The following is a 25470-nucleotide window of genomic DNA, read 5'->3' on the forward strand; positions in this document are numbered from 1 at the left end:
AGATTTTCTGGAAATTAAGACCTTATTTATGTCATAATTCACATTCATTCTGTTATCATTTTTTTTATCATTCAGGTTTTTTTTCTTCTAATATGTGATTTGACACATTTTTCTCCCACTGCTGAATTATTCAAATGCAATCATGCAAAATAGGGTTTGAAGAATTAAAATATTATTTTATTGAAAGATGCAGTCTTAACTGGTATGTTTTAGTGATTGTATATTTGATCAGACTTTCTTCATTGTGAAACTCTCCTCTGTTACTAAGAGAATATTGTGTCTGCAGATGGAAATTTAAGAGAGAAAGAAATGAAATATGTCATCATTGTTGATTAGTTGGCAGTGGTATATCTAGGTAAATCGGCATACAGATTATGTTCTTAAATCACACCCTTTCGGCCTTCTGAAAATGGCACCTTTGTATTTTTTTGAGGGGGGGGGGGAGGGGGGATCAATTTTATCTTCATGAACCCTTGTCCATTCGCCCCTTCTACTAGATACACCATTGCTTATAGGAGTGTGAGCAGAAAAATGGAACACCTTTGGCAGTCTGGCCTGCATTAGGCAATTCGATATAGTTGCAGTGCTGACTTTGAGAACCACTATTGAATTATTATTAACATAACAAAACATTCCTATGGTAATAAACTACTATGTCCATTGACCAAAAATGACCTTTGACCATGATCATGTGACCTAATACATGTGCAAAACAATAATTCATACTTGATCACCCTTATTTTTATGTTTCATGAACTTGATCCATAAACTTTCTATGCCAATTCAACAAATACCCCCAACATGGCCAAAGTTCATTGACCTTTGATCTTGGTCATGTGACCTAAAATACGCACAGGATATTCAGGGATGCATGGTTGCTCTTAAATCCAATGAACTAGATCCATAAAATTCGCAAGTTATGATGACCATTCCACATTACCCCAACATGGCCAAAGTTTGTTGACCCTGAGTGACCTTTGACCTGGTCATATGACCTGAAACTCGACAGGATCTGAACTGATACATCATTACCCTTATGGCTAAATCTCATGAACTAGGTCCTATACCTTTTAAGTTATGACATTTCAAACACTAAACCTTGTTTAAAATTTCAATGTTAACGACACCGCCACTGTTGGAAAAGCGGTACCTATAGTCTTGCTCTGCTATGCAGGCCAGGCAGTAAAAACTAATTATAAATTTATATTTTTGTCATCTTATTATCATGGAGAATGTCAGGGAGAATATTGAAAGAGTTTGAAAGGTATGAGCAGGTTTGTGTATAGCACAGAGAGAGGGGGGGGGGGGGTGTGAAGTGCATGTAACCTCCACATTTATCAGACTTGACAATCTGACCCTGGTGCTGAGCGATACTTCCACTGTTCCAACCCAAATTAGTATGCCTGTACTGCCCTTTCCATTGTCGCTTTTCCTTTCCTGGCAACATAAAAGAATTTCAATTGTCTTGTATCTAGTTCGACCGGGCCGAGTTATCGTAGGTAGTTAAAGTTTGCTGTGTTTATGTGTATCAAATATAAATATTTCCGCATGGGGGGGGGGGGTAAACAGCAACAAACATTGACCCTGTGGTGTGGCTGTGCTATAAGTATGATGAAAATGAAAAAATGATGAAAATCCATATTTTTTTGTTTGAAATAGACATGAAATGAAATACTCTGAAATTTGCTTTGCCCAATTGATCGTGGGCCCTGCAGCCGCTGTGCAGCACCATATCGACGAGGCTCTATCCCTATAACTGCAATTGTCATTTAAGTCTTGTGTCTGATGAGTTAGAGAGTTAGGTTTAGACACAGAAATCAGGTTTCTACTAGATTGAAAGATACAGGCAAAACGATGTGGCTAATTATGCAAATTAGACATTGTTCTATTGCTTTTTAAGAATGTATATGTTAGCAAATGATCCAAATATTGCCAGTAATTATACTCTCTGACCCTTAATACATATACAGTTGCAAGGAAATGTTTACACGACTCTTGTAACAAAAAATGCAGTAAAAACTATGAAGAATGGCAGCCATTGTGAATATGCCAATTAGACATTGTTCCACAGCTATGATTTCCTACATGGATATGAAAACTTGTTTCTGTTGCAAGTTGTTTTGGGTTATTTCATATTTTTACTGGACTAATTCCTCACATTATCCCGTCTCTCTCTCGTAGCAGTCTCACAACATTATCTAACATGTCTTGTCTCCTGCTCTTCACTCTCCATCCCTCCCATACACCTCTCATTTTCATTCATACATCTCTCTTCATACCTTCAACATTTTTTTATAACTTGGATACAAGTTTGACAATAATTTACATTTATTACCAGAGTGAAATGACCCATACATGGTCAAGAAATATACAAGGGAAAACAAAACTCCCTCAAATGATTGATACATTCAAACTCACAAAGCATAACTGTATATGCTGTACAATTAAAAAAAAATCATCATACAAACATGTACTAAGGTTTAATATTGGTACATATTCAACTCGTTCCAGAGAGAACATTTAAGATAATTTTCCACAAAAAATGTCCATGTTATATTGCAGTAATTTTTTTGGAAACTTAGTAAATTGATAAACTGTGCTTCATCTAAACATATCTGCAACTACCTACATGTACCACATAAAATCATTTTTTTCCCTTTAACTTACAATCATATCTGAAATGCCCACAGTGATTCTTTTTCATTATCGAGACGGAAAAAAACTAGGAGAGGATCTATGTTTTAAGTGAAAATGACTAAAATAATTTAGCATCAGTACTCTAACAATGAAAACACCTTCAACAAATTATGTAAATTGCAATTATTGTATCAGACCATACAAAGTCCTGAGAGTGGAATTTGGTCACAATTGCTTAAAATTAATAAAAGTAAAGTATTATCAAACACAAACTATTCATAGGATGGACTGTGGAATACATGTCTCTAAAAGATAAGAGAATTAAAAAGAATTAATGCCAGTTTTTCATTTTGGTAAAGGGTCAGTAATGATAACTATACTTGAGTGTACCATCGAACATAAGTCATTAAATGCATTTTTACCCATTAGAATTTTATTTTTCAATATCAAATAGCAATCCGAGTGCTTTACTTTACAGATTTATTAACTGGATAATAGAAGGTTACTGACAAAGATTATATCCTGAAATTTTCAGCCCATTCTATGCTTAAGTGAGAAGGGGTTTTATATAAAAAGACAAAATATAAAGATGTTCCATTTTGATCAGTCACTTGATCAAATTAAAATCTCAAGTGAAATCAGTAAATTTCTCCAAAAAAAAACATGCTTATAGTTTATATCCTTCACACCACAACTGTTTGGGGGCACATGAATTGATATAATCTAGTAATGAAATGAAATAGTGAAATGTAATTTGGGGGGGAATATACCAAAAACTAAAGCTGGGCTTTAACAAGAGACTGACAATTAAGAGTAAAAGGAAATTGACATGATAAATAACCCAATAATCACACACATGACTTGGCCACAATATACAGGGTTATAATAAATGCAAAAACACTACATATTCAAACTAAACAAAATATATGGTTGTATATGGATCTTCATATCGATGTGCCACAGAAAATCATTAACTGGAATCCACAGATATAATATGCTTGAAATATCAAAGTGACAAAAGAAATGAAGTATGGCAATGTGTGTTTAAAAAAAAAACTATTTTAACAGTGACAATATTTCCAGTTTCCTCTAATATTGAATAGTGAAAATATAAGTGCAAACAAATTTTGTCCCCAAAAATTAGTGAAGAGGTAATGGGCATTTGCCTATTGATTTGTTTGTGTTATCTTGAAATGAGGCAATATTAAAATCCTTGAAAATTTGCTGCAAAAATATTCTAATTTATGACCATCAAAATACAACTTCATCCGGTTACCAGAATCATGAGAAAAGCAATAGAATATTGAGCAAAGGAAAAGTTTTGTGAGACCAAAATCTTTTAAAAACTTAAAATGAACAAGGGGGCATTAAGTAGTAGAAAACAGAATGACAAATGTGGGAACAAACAGGACAGAGATACACCAAAATCAATGCTCTACAAATTTGCAACTATAAAACAAACATGTGTGGACTTTTGATCTGTGATTACTTTTTCAAAGAAACACTTAGATAACTATATCATCCAGCTACAAAAATAAGAGCTTGAAACACTACATGAAGTTAATCACAAATTGCCAACATATGACATACCAGGGTGTTTACATATAGACAATTGAACCCTGTAGACATCAATCTCCACAGTATTTAACATACAAACAAACTTCACAAGAAATCTTAAGATCATGGTTTAATCAATAAGAAAACAAAGTGTACCATCAAGTCTGTCTGGAGGTTTGATTGCAATTCCATATGAATCTTCACATTGCATATCCTAACATCAATGTAAAGACATACTAAAACTTGACATGGAATGTTTATTCATTGCAGGCATAGCCAGAGAAATAAAAACATTTTTTTTGTTTATTTTCTTAAAATTTGCATTAAATCTCTAATAATAGAGAATCATCAAATCTCCAGAATCATATCTGAGAAGGAAAGAGTGTTGTATCAAATAGAATAATTTCATTCCTATCCTTTTATGAACACAATTTTGTTTTTAATGATTTTGCAAGAGGATACAAAGCACAACTATTATTACCCTGACTTAAGCTAGAGCTCCCCACTAAATCAGCAGCACTTGGTGCATTTAAGGGATGCTACACTTTACTGGTACACATTTTGCCACACCTGGGATGAGTGCAGCACAAAGTGGATAAATTTCTTGCAGAATGAAGATAGAGATAAAGAGAGGGCAGTTCTGTATTTGAAATAGTTATGAAGGCATGAATTATTTTTTCAAACCAAAAAACTGGGACTGATTAAATATCAATTTCTACTTCATATATTACTAATTTCATACATGTATGAAATTAGCACTTGAGATCTATATATTACCCATCTGAAAGCTTGGCTTCCAATGACTGATATTCCTGAAGAGCGACCAATGTTAATTCATGTCTTACCCTGGGGAATCTTTTGGATGGATTTTTTCAGATTCACATCCTCACAGCCAAAGAATTTGGCAGGGTGCTAGATATCTCCAATCAAAATTACTTTCACAAGGGTGGGCCAGATCTAAGTCCAATTAGTCCAATAATGATCCTCAGAAGAATTCCATTGTCTAAACATTTCACACTGGGACTTCTAGCAGGATCTTTGTGGTGAAATCAGATTCCAAACGATGAGAAATAAAAAGTCAATATTCTCCAGACTAGTCCTGCTATGATTCCTGAGGGATGGCAGTGGATGATGCGGTTACAGGGGACCCTGATCCATTGGATGCATTGGAGTGATGTGATCCAGTGGGACTTGCAGCGGATGTGGGTGTGGGCGCCGAGGGTGGCACCGCTGCCGTCGCTGCAGAGGTGGTAACCACCACGGGGGTTAGACTCTTGAGAGCAGCTGGTGAAGGACTAGCCACTGATATGGTAGATGGTGGCATTGACGAAGGAGCAGAAGAGCTAACCAGAAACCCTGGTACAGGGAGACCACCTGTAGTAGGGGTGTTAGCGTATTGACTACACATCCTATGATGATTCTCCCAGTCTTTGTGTTGACAGAAGGCACCACAGTATCGGGCAGTATTACATCCACTGCACGTCTCATTGGCTTTACGACCACAGTTCCAACAAGTCTGTATGAAAATAAATGTACAGAATATGAAATTAATTGTCGGCTTTATCATCATACTTTTACTTTTATCACTTATTAGATTATTCCATACTCCATTATTACAACTACATAATGCCATTAAAAATATATCAGTTTTTAATAGTATTGTAAGTACAAATAACTGAATGTTATCTTATGTTATTTTATCCTGGGGTAATTCACAAATAACACAAACTAATAGAATATTTTTGCTCCAAAAACGAATTGTCAGAATAATTGAAAATGCCCATTACCGTTCTCTTACAAGCCCGTTATTAAAAAAAAATAGAATACTAAAAATCCATGATCTCTATCTCCTGAACCTTGGAATTTTTATGTTCCAGCTATCAAAAAACAAATTACCCACCGCAATTACTTCACTCTTTACCAAAAACACTGACATCCATACATACCCTACAAGACAAGCTATACAAAATCAATATCACCCCCCTCTGACTAGAACCACACTCGCACAAAAAACCATCATTTACACAGGTCCCAAATACTGGAATGGTATTCACCAAAGCCTTAAACAAAATAGAAATATAAACACCTTCAAAAAACACCTAAGACTCTCATTCCTTAATGAGGACAATGTATGACACACATGAACTGCTTTATCTTTTCCACGATACTTGCCTCTCGACCCTATTTCTCTCCCCCCCCCTTTCCCTTTTCTGCTGGACACATAATCGTTTTTATTGTTTTGTTTTGTTTCCCCCCCCCAGTTTTTTAATATTCCCTTCTCCCCCTAATTTATGTAGTTACTGCCCCCTTTTATTTCCTTTTATTCAAACCTATTTTGCTGTTCTTCATATATGGTCTAGATTGTCTTACTTTACTTTTAATTACATACGATTAAGATTATTATAAATTTATCCTAAGGGACTTACAATTACAAGCTTCGCTTTTTAATAAGTCCCTCATTTTCATTTTCACAAGCTAACTGTAATCTATTATTTGTTTAATCAACAAAATGTATTTGGAACAAAAAGAATTGTAGAAAGAATTCATACATATGTATATATATGTTTGTTATGTTTATTATCAGAAAATGGAAGTGAAATAAACTAAACTGAATGTTAAATTCTATTGTATGCATAATGCATAAAAAAAGTTGTAACTACATTTGTCATGTACAGTTAACATGATGAATAATTATTTTTTGTGATAACACACATGTTACCAAACACACATGAATGGTTCCTTACCTCACTAGAATCTTCTTGATGATTAAGGAGACCAAGAGCTTCATCTGAAGCTTGTTGTCTAGCCTCAATGATGGCACGATCTAACTTAGACCGTTCAGCACTAACCATCTCATTGGCTTTACGTTCAGCAGCTGCTACAGCCTTCTGTAACTCAGAAACTGCTTGTCTTTTCACCTCATTCACTGCTTCTTCTGTAGAAATGGAACACAAACAACAATATCAATCTCTTGTTTCTTTAATACCAAGACTAAAATACCACTTTTTTTCACTCACGGCATAAACTTTTCAGAAGACCATACTTTTAATTTGCAAAAGCTAACTCATGATACTGCAGTAGTATCATCACTACTACAGTCAACACCAGTACAAACTGCTCGTTGCTCTATTCTCAAAGGCCCCTTTCTGAACTTTCTGAACAAGCATTCATCAATAGGTTTTTTTAAGTATAGGCAAATATGACATGGATTTCTAATGGCCCCCCCCCCTCACATCTCGGCCATTGATCACGCTATTGTGACGAAAATTGATATGCATGTCACTTATGACGCAATCTCCACATTGTACCAAAATCATTCATTCATTATTAATTAATCAATTATGCTAATTGATGCATAAAATCATGATTTGGTTGTTAACCTTTAATATAGCCCTAAAACTGCTACATTTTGGTCTGGACACTCTTCTTAGGATTATCAAATCTAAAATGTATGTTGAATATCAAATTTTTTACTTATGTGATTTTATTGTTTTTCATAGTTATTTCTTTCATGGAAATTGTCGGCAACACTTTCAGTCATGAATAACAGGAAATGTATTGCTTTTAATCATTAAAAATGAAAATAATGAAACATTTATGAATCTTGTTACATACAGAATTTGCATTGGATTTGTACAGGAAATCACATTTTGGAGCTACACATGTATAGGATAGGATTCAACAAAGTTTGACACTCTAGCTTCCTATAGTTTTAGCACAGCCCAAGACCATGTTCTATGTGAAACAGGACTAGTGAATACAGGGTTATGTGCCTTCTAATCTGTGCCATAATAAAGGGCATATTGTAAGAATTTTTTTCAATCAATTAATCATGACTTATAGATAGTTTGAAGCAGCAAATCAATTCACACTTTCTGTTGCAAAAGAGAGACCAGCAATCTATTCCAAATTAGCAATCAATTCAAGATACATGTATATGATTGATTAATGGGGCTAAAATTGACTTGTAATTGAACATTTTTGCAACATTCCCAAGATTCTCATATCCTCTATTTTTAGAATGTGAGCCAATGGACTACCTAAGACTATCAATATAAATACAATCAATCATCACCATAACAACGCCATCATCTCACCTGCTCGTCTCTTGACCTCTGTTACTCTGTCTTCAGTCTGTCTTAGGGTCTGAGCCATCATCTCATCAGATCTCTTCTTACCCCCTGACTCATTGCCACCTGACTGTGAAGATTGTCTTCTATTCCAGTGAGCTAGTTCCTCACGATCTTGGATGCTGCGTTGATGTAGTACAGCCAATGCTCGTTTGGTCTTCTCAACCATACCAATAATGCATTGCAACATCTGCAAATATCACAGAAACAATAAATACATGTTGCCTATTTTTATACTCTTACTTATTCAGATTCAGATTCAGTTTTATTTCCAACAGAAATAACAAATATTGATACAAATCATTTTCATAGATTATAACAAATATTTACAATACATTAATAATAATCATAACTAACATACAAAATATTTTATAGACAAATAATATATAGTTAGGATAGAAAAAAAAGTATCTGTGGAAATGGGGGATTCACTAAAAAGCATAGCTTGTATAATGTGAATCCCCCTAAAGAAAGAGAATAGAGGAGAGAGGGAGAGAGAGAGACGCAATGGTTGCTATTTGCCTACGGAGATTTACTGAATAGATTAAAAAGAACAGGATAACTCACAGAACAAGACAAAACGAAAAAATAATAGAAAAAAAAACAAAAAAACAGGACGACAAAAGGAGAAATAAACGTAAAATAGAATCAGGACAAATTTCGACCGAAAAGAGAGGATAAAACAAAATGATAGACTAACAAAAATAACTTTAAGTCTGAGAGGAGATGATAACGAGCGGGAATTATAACTAAAGACCTCGGTAGGATTTAAGTAAAACGTTTTTAAGTTTTCTTTTAAAAGAATATATGGAAGGGCTGTTTTTTATGTTATTGTCGAGGGAGTTCCAAAATCTAGGGCCATCGAACATAAATGTACTCTTTGCTAATAAAGTTCTAAAACGGGGTAAATGAAATTCGTCAGATTGCCGAGTAGGGTAATTATGAAAAGAACGATTAAGAGGAAACATAGAATCAAATACACGCGGAAGTGTGTTTTTGTCAAAATTAAACATAAATTGTCCTAAATGAAATAAATATAGGTCGCTTATCTTCAGCAATTTGCTATCAAAAAATAGTGGGTCAGTGTGTGAACGAAAAGCTGAATTATGAATAACACGAAGGGACTTCTTTTGCAGTAATAACAGTCTATCTAAAATGGTTTGATGGGTGCTGCCCCAGGCAAGTATCCCATAATTCAAGTAAGGCAAGATCAGGGAAGAATATAGCATTAAAAGTGATGACGACGAAAAATGATATTTCAGTTTATTGATAATGCCAATATTTCGCGAAATAATCTTACATATACAATCTATGTGGTATTTCCAGGAAAGCTTATTATCAACGGTAACACCGAGAAATTTAATGAATGTGACACTTTCTAAATTAGTTTCGTCTAAAACAATGTCCATGGGAAGTGTATCAATGGAATTGCTAAATAGCATATATTTAGTTTTAAGTAAATTAAGAGACAATTTGTTGGATCTTATCCATTGTGTGACTTTTAAAAGTTCATTATTAACAGTATTTACTAAGGTATATGGATTTTTATGGGAATAAAATATATTAGAATCGTCTGCAAAAAGAATGAACTTATAAAGTCATATAGAATAAATTAACTATACCTTGTCTAGATCATGTTTTTTCTTATTTGGTTTTGATAAAATTGACCATTAAATGGACTCTCAAAGCAATTGGATGCATGAGAAATTATACATACTAGACAAATTTGAGATTCGCATTTCATTATATATCATTAATACTTTATGCTTTTTATTTGCATAGAATACAATTATGAACAGATGTGATCAACACTACAATATCGATTTGACCTTGATATATGTTTTAACAGGTGCATGCATTCATAACTAATCATGGAAAGTGTGAATCAATTAGAATGATTGGAAGCATAAAATCTATCAACTTACTGTCTCAACATGTTTCCAGTCATCCTCTACTCTGTCTTCAAATAAGATAGGATCGGGATAAACTTCCCTGAATGGTGGAAAGGCTGTTAGATTAACAAGAAAATAAAATAAATACAATTCACTCTTATTTATATCATAAAATAATCCAATATCATCTGTTTGTCACTACTTGCATAAGAGAGATTCAACTTGAATCAAATTATCAACATTAGAACACTGCTCCCATAGTTAAGTTTCAAACATTCTTCAACAACGTTCCCGAGCAGGCCATTGACAATCACATAATACACAGAAATTCCAAGGCTTCAATTTGCTTTGCATATCAAATTATGAAACAATTTCAATTACAAGCATAAAGGAATATATTACTGAAAATCAAGTTTTCCTCTGTTCAACCATATGCAGGACATTTGGAGAGGGTTAGCATATAAGACCAAACTGAATTTTGTTTCTGAGAAGTTTCTTTTCCATCTTGCAACACAGTTAGAAAAACAGGGGGGGGGGGAGAAAAGAATTTGTAAATAAATTCACCTTCCTTACCGTGAGGAGTATGTCTATCTCGTTCTCTTTCCCTTTCAAAGCGTTCCCTCATTTCTCTCATTTCTCTCATCTCCCTTAGATCCCTGGAGTCTCTAGCAAAGCCAGCCCCCCTGACTGGTTCCTAGCTCCTCTACCTTAAAGGCATGATGAGCTGCTGATAGGGAATGGGGGAAATGATTCATAGGGGGGTAAGCTGAGGTGGGGTGTGTGGGCGATCCTACGTTACAATGTCTCTTGGGGTGTGGCCCCTCCCCTAGACGTTCTCCTCCATTAGATCCATTCTCCTTTGGCCTTGTTATCATCCTAGCACAAGAAAGAAGATTTGGGGAAAAAACATCAATGCAACTTAAATATTGGTAGAAATAATTTTGTTCCCCTCTCCACCTAATAGGGCTTCAATTTCCATAGCTAGCATTGAGACCAATGTTGATACACTCCTTCTTAAATGACCTGAAGAAAATTTACTGTACTATAAAAACAATCAATTACCCACTTAAAATGGATACAGTTTGCTCTGCAATCAAAGTCCATGTATAACAATGAAGTGGTATTTTTGAAGTGTGAAACTCATTTGCATGACGTACTTAAAATTGATCAACAATATTCAAATGCCCTTAACTGCCCTGATTTGATATTGCTTTCCTTTCATATCAAAATAAAGTACAAAGCACTTTTATCCTTCGACAAATTTCACTCTGATGAGATCATTTTTGCTATTTTCCAATAATTCATATCAACCTAACTTAATACACAAATCTGAATTAGGATATACCACAAACACGAGGAAACAAATCCCAAATCTGTCTGAAGTAATAATATCACCTCACTCAATAAGAACCCCTAAAAGTTCACCAGAAATCTCATTACACCTGGATATTTTTAGGTCTTCTTACATTTTCTCAATAATGAAAAATGGGAATATTAATGAAATCAAGCCCTTGCAATATCATCTAAACCTCTTGGCTCTGATTCATATACATAAAACATCCAATACAAATAACCTTACTTATTGAAGTACGCTCAAAAGAGCTCCCCAAATTACTTTGTGGAGCAGCCCACAATGAGGGAAACCTTGTTTATACACCGGCATTTTAAGTATGCAGATATCAGCAAGAACAAATCCAATAAAAAAAAAGAAACATTTTCTCTCTGATCTCTTTTTTTCCCTACCTCCTCCCTCTCTTCTTCCATATTCTCGCTTTCCTCCTCTCTCTCTCCCTCTATTTCATTTCTACCATCTTTCATAACTCATTTACCTTGTCCCCCCCTCTTTCTCCTTTTCCTCCTTTTTCCATTCTCTGTTCTATTTAGTGAGAGGGCAAGAATTCATATGAATGCTCCCGTTTAATAATGCCGCAATTTATTTAGTGAAAGGAAAACCAGTAGACGGGTGCACGACACGCAAATGAGAATAGCCTGGGGCAGTACAGGTGTACAAATAGGGATGAGGATGAGGGTTGCGAGTTAGGAAAGAAAAATTATTCTGACTCATCAGAGAATCCTTCAGGCTAATGAATAAAACAAGACACATGCCAAGAAACACACAAATCTAGATTCTAATCTCATATATTTGTTATCCTCATGTATGGTAGAAGCCAGAAAGAAGGCCAAACGATTCCATTTTTTTTCCTTCTGCAAATGTACTTTTGGTAAGTTTCCTTTGCAATTTCTTACAAGAGATCTTTTGCTTGCGATGTGAAGACTGGAAATGTTCTCTCTTCATAAACATTATTAACTTAATTTATTGACTGATTTTTCTAAATAAGTGCATCTTTGAAGAAAACAATTCTACCAAACCAGTTTATGTTTCCATTTTTAATATGAATTATCTTTCTATCTCCATTAAACTAAATGAAAGTTTTGGTATTGTCCTTTCCATCCTAGCAGATTTATTTACAAGAGGTATATAAACTTTGCACTCATTTTGTTATCCTTTCAATCAGGTTTTTAAGCACCCTCGTAGGTTTAGGGACCAGTGCTATTTGGTTAAATATTGATCTTAGATTCTCTGTGATAGAACTGAAAGCCTTCAGTTGTTTACTTACAAGCATCCAGGTAAATACAATCTTAAGCAACTACAACTATGTGAGCTAAATACCTTTTCTGACTCTGCAGATACTACTGCTCCTGGCTGAAAGCCGGGAAAACATTGCTATGTATAAAACATTGCTCTGTATTTTATCAGGAGTGGACAAGTCAATAGCTGGTTAACAGTCAAACATTTTGCACCGAGACATGTATAAAACTGCTTTGTGGTTAACTTTTAATGGATATTCAAATAGTTCTGCAGCCGAACTTGGCACTTTTCGAAGCGGACCAAACCCAACATAAACTTGGTTCGGTGGTTTGGTAAAAAATGCCAGGCATATTAATTTCAGCTAGTGTCACTGATAACACACTAATTTTGAATGGGACTCCATATATTTAAGTATAAAATAATATACATTTTCATTGGTACGTGATTTTGCACAATAAGAATTCCGCACAAAATATATGCTCAATCTAAAAATACCAAAATTCAGAAGAAAAAAATTCCAAACTGAACATGCTGCCTTACTTGCAGCACTATAATTGAACTAATACAAACATTTGCTTGATACAATTAATTCATATTTCAATCTAAACATTGTTTCTTTCTGTCACTCACCTCTCTTCTGGGGTCTTTCTCTTCCCATTCTCATTGACCTCCATCAGATGTTCAGTAGGATCAACAATGTTAGTCTTTGGCTCCAGGAGTTGATGTTCATGTTGAAGGTAGTACTGTTGAGGGCTAAGCTTGGCAAGTCGAGCACAATGCATCAACTCTCTCTGCAACAAAGGTAGATTTGCCTGCCATACAATTAAAAAATTAACATCAAGATTAATAAATAATGTTCACAGATTCATCCTTTTCCATCATCCAATGGCTCACATCAAGGCAGCCATTTTACTAACTCATGGATGAATATTATATTATTTGCTTGCAAAGTCGTCAGATTTTACAGGGGACCCTAAATACCTGTCATTTCTTTGTACAGTGATGCTCTTTCCTTTGGTTATATATTGTTTTTCCACACCACCATAAAAACATACATGCTCATATATACACACCCACCAGGGCCCTGGGAACATTTTTTTTTAAACTGAGGGTGAGGATGTTAAAAATTTGATGAGCAAAAAAAAAAGGATTTTATTTTAAAATAAATGTTATTTTGTTTCCGAGAAAAAAAAACGGTAAAATACAGAATATATGTGATTTCTTTATACATTCATCCATTTCTTTCACACAAACCAGAATTCCAGGGAGTGCTTCCGATAGAGAAAAATACATGCAACCGTAAGGAAAATCACCCCTGCTTCCTAAGGCACATGCAACCCACCAATACATCTACCCACAAACAATATTAAACCTACATTTAGCCTAGGCTATTTGAAAACACATAGCAGGGGGGTCACAACTCCCCTTTAGATCTTGGTTGTTTATCGCCCTTTCACAATGAAAATTGGCATGTGTGCGTCACCCATGACATCTCCAAAACTGGATAGTTAAATTGTACAAAAATTATTCAAATTTATGTTTAATTAATTATGCCAATTAATGCATAAATTATACTTTGGCTGTAAATCTAAAACATATTGCTCCAAAACTGCTAAATTTTGGTCTAGACACTCTATGTAGGATATTTCATCAAATATGTATTTTCAAAAATGGGATACTGAACATTTTTTTTTATATATTCAATTAAAAAAAAAATTTCTTCTGTATTTCTTGTTTTCTTACTATATGTCTTTATTGTTTTGTTAATGGAAATCTCAAAGACACTATATAAAAAACAAAAAAAAGAATAAAATGAATTCAGTTGCTTTTAATTGTTTAGACAAAGAAAAAATAATTATACATTCATGAATTCTTGCTACATCCAGAATTTGCATTGAATTTGTTAGGTCCGACATGCACTTACAAAATATTGCGTAACTTTGGAATCGAGTCCTCTCGCATTGCAAATTAGGACTTAAAAATTGCATGAGACTTGCATGAGGAAAAAAGTCATGAAACGTTGTGGTGTGATCTCTGTTACAGATGTTACAGATTTATTGTGAGAAATAACGAGGGGGGAAATGTTTATATGTAGCTACAATGCCATAGTGCATTTCTAAAGTTTCATAATCTTTACATCCCAAATTGCATTCTGGTGAATCTTTGATTTTCATTTGTCATTACATTCGTCCATGGGTTTATGTCTAGAATCATGTTGACGAGTATATCCGTCCACTATCCAAAAAGGGTTACCGGTAATTGCTTCATCCCAAGAAACAGGTGTGGAGACAGGAATGATATAAAGATCAACATGGATAAAACACACTTTCACCTGAAACCTGAAAAGTTTTTTAACAATGTTAAAATGCCCTTTTAAGATGCTGAGACAAAGCAAAGTATCCATCATGTCAGTGCAGCTGCATGATTTGGCTTTCACATCAACAACAAAATCAGCAATGGTGGAACAAGTAAGGGGGGTCAGGGTGACCATTGGCCCCTCCACTTTGAAAGTGCGGGGGGCCTAGCCCCTCAACTTTGAGACTGAACTATTATTTTTCTTTAATCATTAAATGATTAATACCACTGTGAATTGGTGAATTCATCCTTGAATATCATGGAGAAGCTTTAAATCAGCCTAATTTTGCACTCTAAAGACACAAATTGTCTTACTTAGCAATGACAAATTCCTACCTTTGGTTTATTGCAATGATATATTGGCTGCATTACACGAGCATGGTTATCAGGAGTCAATTTGTGAATTGTGCGTGTATGATCCCAAAGCGTTTAAATATGGTTATAACTTTGATCATGATTTTAATAAACCAATCAAAACATCCTTTAAAAACATTAATGTGAAGGGGGACTCACGTCCTGGAATATCTCTGTGGGAGCAGAAGATGATTTGGTCAAGCATAAGTCTACCCAAATGTACAACGTCTATATTGATCAAACCGATGCCATGAATAAGTTTTTTCGTTTTCTCCAAAAGTTTTATTTCGTTATCATAAGTGACCCCTATTCTCCTCTGTAATATAAACCTCTATGCATATCAATTTCAATGACTGTGGCAACTTCATTAAGACTAGATTACCCACTAGCTCCCCACAGGCTTTCAGTCTATACCGTAATCACACCCCTACAAAGTTTTTGGACACCATTCAGTTTTTCAACTACTGAAAATTTGCTCGCTCACTTCGCTTGCTAAAGGCCTGGTCACACTGCCCAGCGTTGTTGGAGCAGTAGTGGAGCGGAGAGAAAAAAAATCATCACCGCTCGCTACCGTTCACCACTTTCGATTGTTTTTATTTTGTTTTCGATTTTTTCCCCAATTTTGTGAGTGAAATTCGACCTTTTCTCCCTACCGCTTCACGACCGCTCCAACAACGCTCGGACGGTGTGACCAGGCCTTTACATTTTGATATGCATTGCCAATCACAACAAACAAATTGCAATACTAATCAATGAAATCGTGATAGGCCTTAAGTGTCATCATCAAAAGTGGTAGCATTATGTACATGTTTTCTGTATACTCATGTATGCATAGCCTTGATGTGGAGGTGTCCCCGAAAACCATGAATAGTATGGCTTAATCATTGATGCATGCCAAAACTAAAGTAACAGTATTGGAAATTTGAAGGTTAATTGCCAAGAGGCCACACAACTTTCAAAATTGTTCCGCCACCGCTGAACAAAATATAGTTAGAAGGGAGCACCCATGGAGATGGATGGGAGTACTGGACAGTCAACTCTCTATAGCTTTCAATCTTTTATTTTAGACAAACTGCCAACATTCAGCATTTGCACTTCCTAAAATTCTCCCTGCCTCGGCCAGGATTAACCTGTGTCCTCAAGGACGAGGACTATTTTGTGGCCTCTTAGACTGGCCTCAAAACGCACAACACTGGATTTTGAACAGTAACTACATTACTCCAACAATTGAAACTGACACTGGAACCAATTATCCAGGCAGTTCTAAACATATCCGTTTTAGAGTAAACGGTTAAAAGTAAGATTTCAATGCTAAAAATGCTGGTAATAAAACTAACAAACATTTACATAATTTATGAAGCAAAATTACTTTTTCTCTAATTTTATAACTTAATAAGGTCAAGATGACTTTCCAGACGTTATGTGTACTTACTTTTAAAAATGGGATCACAAATGGCCTGAGTGGAAAATTGGTAGCTTCCTGCAGTTTGTTGTGGAATTCTTCTACAGTTAGAGCATTGTTCTACATCATGAAGATACAATAATAAAATGGGGGGTCAGTGATTAAACATCTTTATTCTGAAGAAGTTAAGGTAAAGAACAAATTTTCTCCCCTTTTCACAATGCTTCTGTGCCAGGATGGGGGCTGTGCAAGACAGACTAATAATGACAATAAGCATATTGAACAATATACAAAGTGGATTAAGAACTTTACAAGTTGCAATGTTTTGTTATCATTGCTATAATTCCCATAACCAACAATTGCTCTGCTGTGAATTCTACACACTAATAGAATCGCCAACTTCAAGCCTAGATTCAACACTAAACCCTATCCTAAACCTAACTCTAAAATAAAACCCAATGGCAACAGTAAACTTAACCCAATATTTCAGACTAAATAAAGCCCAGTGCAATTGTCGCAGGAGCAAATGTCATGTCACTGTTTCCTTATTTTTTTGTCCTTGTCACATTGGTACTGCCATTGCGGGATTCAACTTGCTTTTGTTGTAGGTCCAGATAGTACAAGACTATAGGTGACTAGCCAAGTTTTGCTATAACCTGTGAAAACAATACAGGCTCAAGAAAGTCAAGTTCTATCTATAAGTGGGGTCAAGGCCTTCCTCAGGTCCACTGATAGTACAGGACGAAGGAAAACTTTACCGATAAAAAAACCCCCTTAATTGTTATTCATTTCAAATATACTAGTAGTCTTACCACAAGACCCATAACAAGACCTCGAACTCTCTCCCCAATCTCTGGTGATATGTCAGATCCAAACTGCTGGAGTGTCGTTAAAAATCTCTTGAGTTTACTGAGTTGACGAGCTCCACATGCAGCAGGGACTTCCTGATTGGCTGGTACACCTTGAATAGCCGAGACAGCCACACCCCCGAGACCTGTTGGTGGCGAAGGGGTTCCATTCATACTCCTTGGTGAATGCAGGCCATTCACTATTGAACCTAAATCAAAATTCATGGTGATAAGAAATTAAGCAAAAACTTTTAAGATACATTAAAGGTCACATTGGTGTTCTCACGAACAGGCAGCACATAGGATGAAACATCACATAAAATTCGCTTTTACATTTAAGATGAATGCAAAGCACAACTTTATACATGTTAATGAACAATGATATTTACTCTTCAAAATTTTGGAAGGAAGTTTAGCCTATGCATTCTGTAATTTGTCCCCAATTTCACTTTCAATGTCAGAGTTCTCGCTTAAAGTTCAGATGATCCATAGCGCAGCAGCAAGACATGAGCTATTGCCATGAGCTATTGATAACGCGATCGATATCATTCTTCTTAACTCAACTCTATACCAACAACAAACACCATACTTGAAATCACCTATAGTATTTCATGTGCATAAAACAACCTATGATTCAGACAACAATGACTATCAAGCAATCCATTTTTTCTCTTACAGAAGAAGATAAAATACAAGTACTATTAGTACTCCCATCATTAGATTTATTTCTGGTGATCAAAGTATGTAAACAGATACAATTAGAAAATTCATCAGAAATGCAATTATCACGTATAGCTGGTACAAAAAAATGAATCAACAGAATTGATATACCTGTAGATGAACTTGTCGAGTGTGATCTAGGATGGACTGGTAGGTTCGTTCCTACTAAAGAACTAGGCTGGGATATGGATTTGGTTAAGGTTTGGTCTACTGGTGATTCAGGCATCTTTACTTCACTGTGATCTGAAATAACAACAAAACAAGTCTATATGACTTTAAATCTTATCATGCCAGAGAAAATACAGCTCTCTGATAATTATCATTAGTCCCAATTGGCAAGAATTCAATAGGCCTCAACATCAGTCAATGGTCAAATTTTCATTTGAATCAACAATGTTTATCTAAAAAAAAAAATTCTTTTGAAATTCTTGCTGAAATAAAAATACTTAAAATAACAAAGAGGTAATAATCAATCCTGAAGTGATATTAGACAGTAAAAATAAGCAACATGAACAAAGAGCTTCAGCATTTCCACAGGAAAGTTCCAATACACATGTGATATATCACTTCATTTTTCAACATCATATTCCTTTGTTTGAAAAGAAGGACAGCACACGATGATGATCAATATTAATACTGACTGTGTGCATATCCCATACTAAATTATGAAGATGAGAAGTGCAGTACTCCAGGCTCAAAATCCACATGCATTAAAATGATTGCTTTTAGTCTGTCCCCTGCCTCCTGATAATTGATTGGATGAACTTTTACTTGAGCCATGGTACAAAGTAAGTGAGTCAAAACATTCAAGTAATTCCAGAGTTTTCTTTATAATTCAATTATATTATATATGTACAAATTAATGTTTTCATATTCAGCTAAAATTTATTTCATAGGACATTTGGAGATTTGGCTTATAGTCTGATACAAAGATGACAATGGGAGAGAGGTAGCATAAACAGTTAAAGGAGAAATATGGCTGAAATGAGACTTGCTGAAGAAAAATAAGTGATGAAAATAGCCTGAGGAATTTTTATGAGCCAAAAGATTTGAATTGCAATTCATTAATTTTGACAATCCAATATATGCCCAGAGGAATATTAGGTGTAGAAGATTGACCTGGATTAGTCTGATCCCATAATCCATAACATTAAAAATATATCCAATTGAAAAAGGGCAGAATATGCAAGCAACAAGGGCAAATTAGCAATCATAGTAATTGGGTTGCTATTATGACTTGCAGTTTTCACAATTGAGCCGATAGTGATGGAAAATGTGTCATCAGACAATGTGTGAATATAAAATCACCCATCAAAAGGGAGGCTGTATATTGATGATGATTATGTGATGTCTTGTGAGCATCATATCAATAAAATAGAGAGAGAGAGAGTGAGAAAAAGAGGGAGGGAGAGAGAAAGAAAAAGAGAGCGCTGCAATATTGGGGAAGCGGGGGGGGGGGGATTATAATATATATATATATGCGTACATCCTACATAAGGGCGAAGTCTATGAATGGGTTTATTTAGTCATAATACACATTTAGACGTTAAGTCGAAGGGAGAGGGTGTTAAGGCGCATTGCGAACATTGAAAAAAGACGAAGAAATTTGCCTTAAACGCAGATGTAGAAATATATATATGTATACATTATTCAAATTACAAAATAAAAATTCATTCAATATATAGGCCTATTCTTCATAGATGAAGTTTGATTTTATCTTCGACAATCAAATTCACAGCTATTTACTAGCATGGCTCAGCATGGCTCTTTTACTAGGTGTAGTTTGTTTTCATTACTGGGTATGAACCACCATGCTACTAACCATCTGTCAGCTGCTTTATTCAATTTTTTTCCCTTGTATTTGTCCTCTTTTCTTTTCCTCTCTTTTTCATTACGCATCCCTCTCATCCTCTCTTTCTTACACACACACATCTTCTATACCCATGCATCATCTTTTTCTTCACTCTTATCCCTTAATCATTGCAGGCCTAACTTACACCATATTTACCTCGCTATATTCTTCCCTTCTTTTCCTTTACCTTCTTTCTCCTGTTCTTTAAAGTGCATTGTATTATTCACAAGACCGCTTTAAAATGAAAGCTTCTCTCCTCTTACTCTCCACTCATTACCACATTGTAGATTAATAAAGCAGCTTTGCTATGACATGGAGATACATCACTTCTAACAACTCTGATCGTCGTGGTAACCACCTCCCTTATCCACACAGTCTTCTACCAGCCATCTGTCATCTTATTTCCATACCGGCAAGCTGTTATCATCCTGGTATCACAAGACCACTACCATGCATACAATGTATCCCTTTTGCAGAACTATCTACCTCAAAACTGTGGTACCCTCTAAATGACTTCAACACTATACATGTATGAAAAAAAAAGATGAGACATAAGGAAAACTGCAATATGTTAATGTAAGGCCATTCTTAATTTCTTTTGGAAGAAAATAAAAGTGAAGAGATAACTATAGACTCATCTTTTCAGCTGCATCTTTCTATGGAGGTAATTACATGAATAGAGCAGCTATAGCTGGAAAAGGAAGCATCAAAATAGCTTCCTCACATGCAATAATTTGAGTTTCTTCTTGATGTGATCAAATGAACAGGTCAATTTGCAGTACATGCCAAACAAATGAATATTAGAGAGAGGTGGGAGTAAAGCAAATTAAAAATTGCCTCCTGCTCAAAATATATATAAAAAAGGTGGAAAAGTGAGGTATTGTTGACACAAGGACGACAGGATGCAATCCATCAAAGACACCATGGCAACCAGACTGGAGTAATATAGACTGATAGATGATGATGGTGAGGAGACATTGGGAGGAGATGACGGTGATGGGGGAGGTAGAAGTACATGTATGAAACACATAGAAAATATCTGAATATCATAAGATCAAATTAATTTACCTTACAGAGAAGATGGCAGAGCCCCAAAGTGGATTCTTTTTCATTTTTGCGGATAAATACTTTTCTTCATATTTTCTTTAAACTCGATATACTACCAAGAAGAATTGTATAATATGAAGGATGTACTGTTGTCAAGTACATAGAATAGCTTGCACATGAAATTGAAGATAAAGTCATGAGAGCAAAGCATGAAGAAACAAAAGACCCATGCTAAACCATCAGAAAGATGAGCGCATATCAATAATTGATTTATGAGGTGGGTTGAAGGTGATGATAGATGACCTATCACAGGAGAGGAAAACGAGCTCTGTCGTCCATGACAAAGACAGCTCACCTGCGCCTGAGCATATGGTGTTTCTGATACTAGGACTAACAGGTTGCCTATCACATTACTATGGTAACAGCATGATTGCAGCTGGTCTCTGTGACGTAAATTATCCTGACATAAAGCAAAATCAATCCGAGATAATTGCAATAATGAAAGGGGGAAAGGAAATACAAATGAGAATACAGTAGTATAAAGATGACATATTATAAACTGTATAAAAGTTTCAACGTGAATTTGGCAGGAAAGTGATCAAGGAGCTGATGAAATGTGGTAACATCAAATATGAATTGTCTGCACATGATGCTAAAATCAAAAAGGAATTTTGTCTGTTCATTCACATAAAGATTTACCCCTAAAGATGACGAACAAAGAAAAACAATGAAGAGAGGCAGCACAGAGAAAGAGATTAAATACATAATCTGAAAAACAATGAGTACTGGTAAAACAATTGTGCAAAAACCACTGATGGTATCCAGTCTTTGCCATTAGAGACTTTCAAAAAAAATCAAGAATACATCAATATTGACATGTACAGATAATAAAAGATGACTGACCAATCAGCTTTTGTATTTTTTAAATTTCATAACTTAGCAAGATCATTAGACTGCGATCCGAACTCTTCTCAAAGAAACCATGTAAGATGCGGGGGAAACCTTTCATGTGGAAGGATAAAGGATGACATTTAATCTACCTATGTATGAGATAGAAAGAGATTCTGCACAAACATCCAGTAAGATGTGGCTTCTTGATAGAGGTCAAGAAAATGAGTTTACACAAGAATCAAACATCTAGTCAGATGCCATTTACTTTCTTGAACTGTTTTCCCTTAAACCAGTTTAGAAGTTTGCTTCACTAGCATCCTCATCATCATCTCCTGAAAAGGTTTTCAGAACCACTCTACGCAAAGTGGTCTTGTTGCTATGGGAACACCCTCAAAGGAGTCACATGTTACGCGCAAAATTTTAAACCGCAGTGTAGGAATTCTACGCAGAGCAGCACACCCAACGTGCTCACATTACCATACTTTCATGTTATGATCACTTCCCAAAGAATGACTGTGTCCTATCTCTATGCTGTGTCCTAGCCTACGCTTTAAGGACAAGTCCACCCCAACACAAAGTTGATTTGAAAAAAAAGAGAAAAATCCAACAAGCATAACACTGAAAATTTCATAAAAATCGGATGTAAAATAAGAAAGTTATGGCATTTTAAAGTTTCGCTTCATCTCACAAAACAGTTATATGCAGATCTCGGTCGGTATGCAAATGAGGGAACTGATGACATCACTCACTCACTATTTCTTTTGTATTTTATTATATGAAATATGAAATATTTTTATTTTCTTGTCATTGCCATGTGAAATGAAGTTTCATTCCTCCCTGAACACGCGGAATTCCTTTATTTCAACATTTTATGGTTCAGGCTAGGAGGTCCTAATCGTCAAATTCGTAAAAATTGTAATGTTGTATAATTCAAACAATAAAAAACAAAAGAAATAGTGAGTGAGTGACATTATTGACTCTCTCATTCGGATGTAACTGGCTTGTTCATATAACTATTTTGTTAAAAATAAGCAAAACTTTGAAATGTCATAACTTTCTTATTTTCCATCCGATGGAAAACCAGCTGAAAATGTCTAGTCATTCTTTCATGATTAACAATTCTCAAATTCATTGGATGTCTGTAGATATATATATGTGGGACATCACAATAGGAGGTTTTTCTGAGGTGGACTTGACCTTTAAACCAGTTTATGAGGCAAAGTGCCCATGAAAACCACATTGCTCGCACTTGCTCACTGCAACTATCCTGCCTGTGATGAATGTACATGTACATGTACATGTAGATGCATGCAGCATATAACACCCATTTAAAAAATTCTTTAACATGTCATGGAAGAATCCAATGAAATTGAGCTTTATCTTAACTGGAACTTCCATTGCAGCCATAAATATAAACAAGTGGAATGCCTCTGGCTGTTCAATATAGCAGCAGTGCTGACTTTGAAAACTACTCTAACTCGCACAAGATGTTCAGTGATACATGGTTACTCTTATGTCCACTTTTTATGAACTAGACCAATAAACTTACAGAGATATGATGGTTATTCAACAAAAAACCCCAACATAGCCAAAGTTCATTGACCTTACATGACCTTTGACCTTGATCATGTGACCTGAAACTCGCACAGGATGTTCCGTGATACTTGATTACTCTTATGTCCAAGATTCATGTATCAGATCCATAAACTTTCAAAGTTATGATGGTAATTCAACAGATACACCCAATTCGGCCAAAGTTCATTGACCTTTGACCTTGGTTATGTGACCTGAAATGCGCACAGGATGTTCAGTGATACTTGATTACTCTAATGTCGAAGTTTAACGAACTAGACCAATAAACTTTCAAAGTTATGATGGTAATTCAACAGATACCCCCAATTCGGCCAAAGTTCATTGACCCTAAATGACCTTTGACCTTAATCATGAGACCTGAAACTTGCACAAAATGTTCAGTGACGCTTGATTACTATCATGTCCAAGTTTCATGAATCAAATCCATAAACTTTCAAAGTTAAGATGGGAATTCAACAGATACCCCCAATTCGGCCAAAGTTCATTGACCCTAAATGACCTTTGACCTTGGTCATGTGACATAAAACTCATGCAGGATGTTCAGTGATAATTGATTAACCTTATGTCCAAGTTTCATGAACTAGGTCTATATATTTTCTAAGTTATGATGTAATTTCAAAAACTTAACCTTTGGTTAAGATTTGATGTTGCCGCCGCCGTCGGAAAAGCGGCGCCTATAGTCTCATTCTGCTATGCAGGTGAGACAAAAATTAACTGTTCATAGAGCTCTCCTGGCGGACTGGCCTGTTAAAGGGTGTGTTTATGCTTCCATTGCGAGGACAGAATCAGCGATTTCAAACGTCGATTCAAAACGCCGATCGTAAACGTGGTTCTGGGAGTGCTGTTTATGCTTAACTTTTCAGAGCACATCATGATCTCCAGCTGCCTTCACAATGTAAAGCGAGGTCAAATTGAGCGCGCCTTTTTTCGAATGTTGTTATTCATGGAGATAACATGGAGCATTACGACTGTATTTGCCCGCGGATTTTCATCTCACTGGAAGCATGTACCAAATGACGTCATTTAAACACGTTTACGATCGTGGTTCTGTTTATACTTCCCCAGAAAGCCTGATTCTGGTCAAACGACGTTTACAAACGCACCTTTTTGTGAGTTTACAATCGGCGTTTTGAAACAGCGTTTAAATGAAAATAAGCATGGACGCAACCGTGTTTTGGACTAACCACGTTTGGAAACGCTGATTCTGGCCTGAAAAGTGGAAGCATAAACACGGCCAAACACTGAACCCAAGGTAATGAGATATACAGATAATCAATTTAAGTAGAGAAGATCACATGCCCCAAAGCAGATCTCATGTGAGAACTAAACATTTCAGCTTTAAGACGATCCCTAATAACTCCAAATCATCCCAGCAAAATGCAATGAATTAACAGAATTATTTTAAAAAGTAAGCATAATGAATGTCCATATGGCAATCAACAACTACAAAGCTACAATCCTTTCAAATGTTTATAAACATCCAGATGTTCTCTCCATATTGATGATGAAAGAGTTACTTGAGATGTTTCTTCAAGACAAAGCTGCATGAGACAGCTGCTCTGTTTGAAACAATTAAGGGTCTTTTCACACGAGAATCTTGAA

The 25470-nt window shown here is 35.4% G+C and overlaps 1 protein-coding gene across 1 annotated transcript in view; it reads right to left on the reverse strand.

Moving 5' to 3' along the window:
• Positions 1-2991: 2991 nt before the first annotated feature.
• The window catches only part of LOC121408089 (protein CBFA2T1-like), a 44781-nt gene continuing 22302 nt past the window's right edge, over positions 2992-25470 (reverse strand). The window contains 10 exon segments of the mRNA XM_041599429.1: positions 2992-5710; positions 6939-7129; positions 8292-8514; positions 10250-10332; positions 10781-10898; positions 10900-11092; positions 13437-13618; positions 16948-17037; positions 17730-17974; positions 18597-18728. Of these exon segments, the coding sequence (XP_041455363.1) occupies positions 5297-5710; positions 6939-7129; positions 8292-8514; positions 10250-10332; positions 10781-10898; positions 10900-11092; positions 13437-13618; positions 16948-17037; positions 17730-17974; positions 18597-18728 (1871 nt within the window). The 3' untranslated portion in view covers positions 2992-5296.

This window comes from Lytechinus variegatus, chromosome 2 (genome assembly GCF_018143015.1).
Source record: "Lytechinus variegatus isolate NC3 chromosome 2, Lvar_3.0, whole genome shotgun sequence".
NCBI classification, from domain to species: Eukaryota; Metazoa; Echinodermata; class Echinoidea; order Temnopleuroida; family Toxopneustidae; genus Lytechinus; species Lytechinus variegatus.